The sequence below is a fragment of the Notothenia rossii genome, assembly GCF_949606895.1.
Source record: "Notothenia rossii genome assembly, chromosome: 12".
In the NCBI taxonomy this organism is placed as follows: domain Eukaryota; kingdom Metazoa; phylum Chordata; class Actinopteri; order Perciformes; family Nototheniidae; genus Notothenia; species Notothenia rossii.
In genome coordinates this window covers 16,008,737-16,013,424 of record NC_136911.1, presented here as the reverse complement: position 1 = coordinate 16,013,424, position 4,688 = coordinate 16,008,737, and the positions used below count along the sequence as shown (strand labels likewise).

The window sequence follows — 4,688 nt, the reverse complement described above, 5'->3', positions numbered from 1 at the left end:
TAACCCGGAAACACTCCGATCCTGAACCGGAAACGTTACAGGGCAAACAATAAAGGCACAATTTTCTCATGATATTTCATTTCATGTTTTATTTTTAAACAATAATACTAATACCAAATGCAAAGAGATATTCAATTACATTTGAATAAATAATAATAAAAAATGTTTCCTAAATACAATTTTTACTTTAAAGACTTTTTAGCTTTAAGTCATTGTTTAGTATTTTAAGACATTTACCACAAAGCCATGACTATAATTCTACTTTAAAGATAGTTATTTTTGATGTAATATCATACAATCGTGACTTGACATATAATACTTTTGAGTTACCATGTATACATTTGAAATTCCTAAAATGTCATGCTTTTTCCCTGGCATAAAAGGACTTCAATAGAAAAAAGATAAAAATACTTGTACTTTTTGCATGAGAAAAAGGCTGACATTAGTGTTTGGTTGGCATGTGCAAAATCAAGGATATTAAAACACATCATTATCACATCCAGATAGGACACATTAAGACATATTTACATACAAACACAATTCACAACATATAAGCTATTATATAAGGGCTGAATGAAGGTTCAATTAATAGATACTGTATAGCCATAAGATGCTGTGCTGAGGAAGTAACTGGCTTCAAAAAGTGTCTTTGATTAGGTATGTTGTGGTCAAAGGGACAAAACGTTTTTTCTATCAATATTTTTCATTGCACAGGGGACTGTAAATCTTTCCCCCAAAGACAGAGGCTGAAAGTGCTAATTCAAGGAATGCCCGTGAGATTTCCCACTGAGATGTTGGACTGCTTTAACAGGGAGAAAATAAAGTGTGTTATGTTTGTAACCTGTAATTAATTACTGCCCAGTTTAACTATGATAGAAAGCTTAACGTTCACATGATTGCATGGTTTTAACATATGTAGCATTTTAAAATTTCCAATTTCATTTGTTTTTGTAACCAAGATTATTTAGTTACAAAACAAGAACACATCTGATTGAATGCATTTACATAGGCTTAATAAGGAACTCTGAATAGTTGACACAAATTTGAATACATCTCATCTTAAACAGAAGAAAATAAAATCCTTCATGTATTTGGACTTAACTTTCAAAACCTCACAAGGCCAGTTACGTAGGGTCAATCTTCTTTTTTTTTTAAATGGCCATAAAGATACTTTTAAAAGCTAAACTCTCAGGTTTTTCAAGATTTGAAATGATATTCTCAGTAGGAAAGCAGGTTTGTTGACAGGTTTGTTGACGTTATATACCCAGAGCTGGGGGTCACTTGACCACGTGCGGAACTGGTGAACAAAGAGAACATTCCAGAACAGTGCATCAATGGATGTGCTGTGGTCGGCAAGACTGCTTTGTTATATAATAAACAAGTAATGATATCTAAAAAGAAATCAAATAATTCCTGACCGTCTGCTTGGCAATATGAGGAAGAAATGATTACATTTTTTTTAAGAGGATTAATCAGACAAACAAATTAGTCAGGTATTTTTTCAGTTTTATTGCCCAGCAGTAAAAAGTACAGTGTATACTACAGTACAAAAAATACATAATGTTTAACACTGCTCCACCGTGCCACTGAACGTTTTGTAAAATATCCACTTTTGAGCGTGCAAAACAAGAAGCCCAGCTGTGAGCATCCAATGCAGGAAATATCAATATGTTTAATCGTGTTATTCATCTTCACCTTTTGGATCAATGATTTCAGAACAACATCTCATAATGCAGATAATCTTTAGCGACGATAGAGGCAGGCAGCATCGATAATTGAATAAAACTGCAGCGATGCAAACATAAAAACAGATGATAGAAGGACCACATGTTGTATAACCAAACAAAGAATTAAACAATCTTTTTTGATAATCAAACTGCCTCTGTATGTGTTCCCAGCAAATATTCAGCATACCTTTTTTATCTCAGCGTTTTTATTGGTCAAGAAATTATTGACAGCCTCTAACACATTATGTGGTCCAGCAACTAACTCACAATCATTCAACATTTTAACAAACATAGTTTGCATTGATGGACAAACACATTATATATGGAGGGACATATTTACAGTAGCAACGTTGGTCTAATAGTTTCCTACAGCACTGTGAAATTCTTTCTCAAACTGGGCTATAACCAGTAACCACTCCACGACACTGACAAACAGACACACACAGACAGAAAAACAGATATAACTGAGCTGAAAGAAATACAAAGCCTTGTGTGACATAAAGTAACAGTGATATTTGGTAAAGGGAGGCAGCACAATACTCATCCGTACTCACACAGTCCTCTTACATGCACAAACAGGGCACACACACATACTGATATTTATATATATAAAGGGTCAACAGAAGGAATTAAGACATCTATGTGGTCCCTCTTAAGAGAAGCTGGTGACACAAGAGGGGGAACAATATTTTAAGTCAGTTTCATTTGATTGACGTCTCTAAAAACTGCTAGTTGTAGACTCCAAGTCACCAAAATAAACTGCCCAAATAAACCTTCAAAATCAGGCCTTTATTTATCAAACTGATAAAGGAAAACGTTTTGACTTTAATATTTGTATTTGTTACTAATGATGTACCAAACTCCTTGTTGTATAATTATTTCTCTGATGTACCTTGTCTACCAGCAGCAGAATTACTTTCCTTCTCGACTTAGCAGTAAGTATTCGAGTTAACTTTGTATTTCATTCATCCGACTTCTTAACCCAAATGTATCATACAGTATATATGTCTATACTGTATATATCTAAAACCCGTTTTAAACCCACAATACTGATTGGTATTGTAACAAATATCTAAAATAGCCATTTAAATGATTGATTTTGTTTTTTTCTTCTATTGTTCTTTTATTTTTCTGATTTTCTTTTACTCATAATTTGGCAACTAAAGCATTTTAAACAAAGTATCAGTAATATCACACATGTAATACAAATATATTTTGTTGTTATTTTAATGAAATTGCAGAGTAAAATGTAAGGAATAAAATAAGCAGAAAAATGGGGCAGATGAACAGTAGAGGGAACCGTGTCTCTGATTGGCTAACAGTATTCATGTGGTTAATCATGTGATCACTTCAGAGCTTCTCTTGAAGGTTACTCTCACATTTTGCTGTGAATAACTTGATGAAAGCGTTATCCCTCCATCTTTTTCAGATTCCCAAATGTATTTCTCAGTTTGATAAATATGGGCCCTGATCTTACATACAGTATTTTGACACAAATCTGTTTCCCCCCCAAGAACGTAGGTGCTATATTCAAGTTCATCAGGCTATAAGTATTTTAGGATTCATTCGAAAAGAAAATTAAAAATACCAAGAACAGCTTCTAAGATTTCATGTCACGGTTCTCTCTCAAGCAGATTTCACATGGCAACATCTGCAGTGCACTCACCATCAAGCCACTGTAATGAAACAAAACCACATATACTCTGTATTTTATAAAGACAATAAAAACCTTTTATCACAATTAAGCCTTTTGTAGAAAATGTACATCAGAAAAATATGCAGGGGCATCCTCATAGTAAACAGTGTCTGCTTACATCACTACTCTTTCAGGGTGCCTCTTTTTTGTGTTGGTCATATACAGTATAAAGTCTCTGAATATTTACCACATACTATATAAAATAGACAGCAGGGGGAGTATGAGTGGAGAATCAGACAGTGTCTCTTTTTTTCTGTCTCTACATGGCAAAAGCTTTGTCTCTGTTGATGAAGAGGGTCTCCTGGCAGAAAGGGTTAACCAGGACCACGCTGCTGCTGCTGCTGTAGTCTCCGTTCGGGGGGAGACAAGTGTCATGATCCTGCAAATGCACACGCAGAAAAAAAGATTAACGCAGGTGGTTGACAAAAGCTGTGATTCGTGATTCATACTTTAGGGCATACACTGCAGTCTACTGTATCTAATCACCCTACAGGAAATGAGCAGTGTCAAAGAGAACAGAATAACATATGGGTTTGGTGCAGCCTGGGGCTTTTAATGAGATGTTGAACAAAGATATCTAGATGAACAGGGAAGATGTTAAAGGGAGGGATGACTCAGAAACAAGACAACAGAGTGACTTAGTAATAAGAGGAGGAGGTGTGAAAACTAAAGGATTTGAATTACAGCCCAAATGAGGTCATTTTATCACTAAGATCCAATCAAACTAACACTGTAATTTAGGGTTTATGATCCTTTCTCCTGGAGCACTGTCATTCATCTAAAGCACCCGGGGAGCTATGCTGCTCTAAAGAGCCAGGAAAAGCAGTGGAAGAACAACACCTGGGGGTCACCAGGGGCACCCTACACAAGATCCAACCTCAGCATCCCTCTCCTGACGCCCCCAAAGATGGTAAAAAGATGCAAATTGAGCAATGGATGGGGAATAAAAGAAAAGAGACACAGTGAAATGGTCACTGGGGAGTTGGTGATAGAAAAACATGCAAATAGAACAAAAGAATGGTCAGTCAAAATTATATGGGGAAGAAAAAAAAAAAAATGCAATGTAAAAGAGGAAGTAGACCCATTATTTTATAGCGAGGTATTATATACTATCTTTCCCACCAGGTGGCACTATGATGCACTAAAAACTAAGGTGCTGCTGTTATTTTCTCAGTATTATATTGACCAAAATGATTTGGAAATGAGCAGAAATCTAAGAAATCATCATCAGGACTGCAGGCAGGGTTTCTGAAATAATAAATCAA

The 4,688-nt window shown here is 35.4% G+C and overlaps 1 protein-coding gene across 2 annotated transcripts in view; it reads right to left on the bottom strand.

Annotated features, from left to right (window-relative positions):
- Positions 1–1,489: 1,489 nt before the first annotated feature.
- tmem108 (transmembrane protein 108) overlaps positions 1,490–4,688 on the bottom strand; it is a 44,258-nt gene continuing 41,059 nt past the window's right edge. For both annotated transcript variants that reach the window (XM_079661262.1, XM_079661261.1), the window contains one exon: positions 1,490–3,802. In XM_079661262.1, coding sequence (XP_079517388.1) covers positions 3,683–3,802 — 120 coding nt within the window. In that variant the 3' untranslated portion in view covers positions 1,490–3,682. The remainder of the gene's footprint in view (positions 3,803–4,688) is intronic.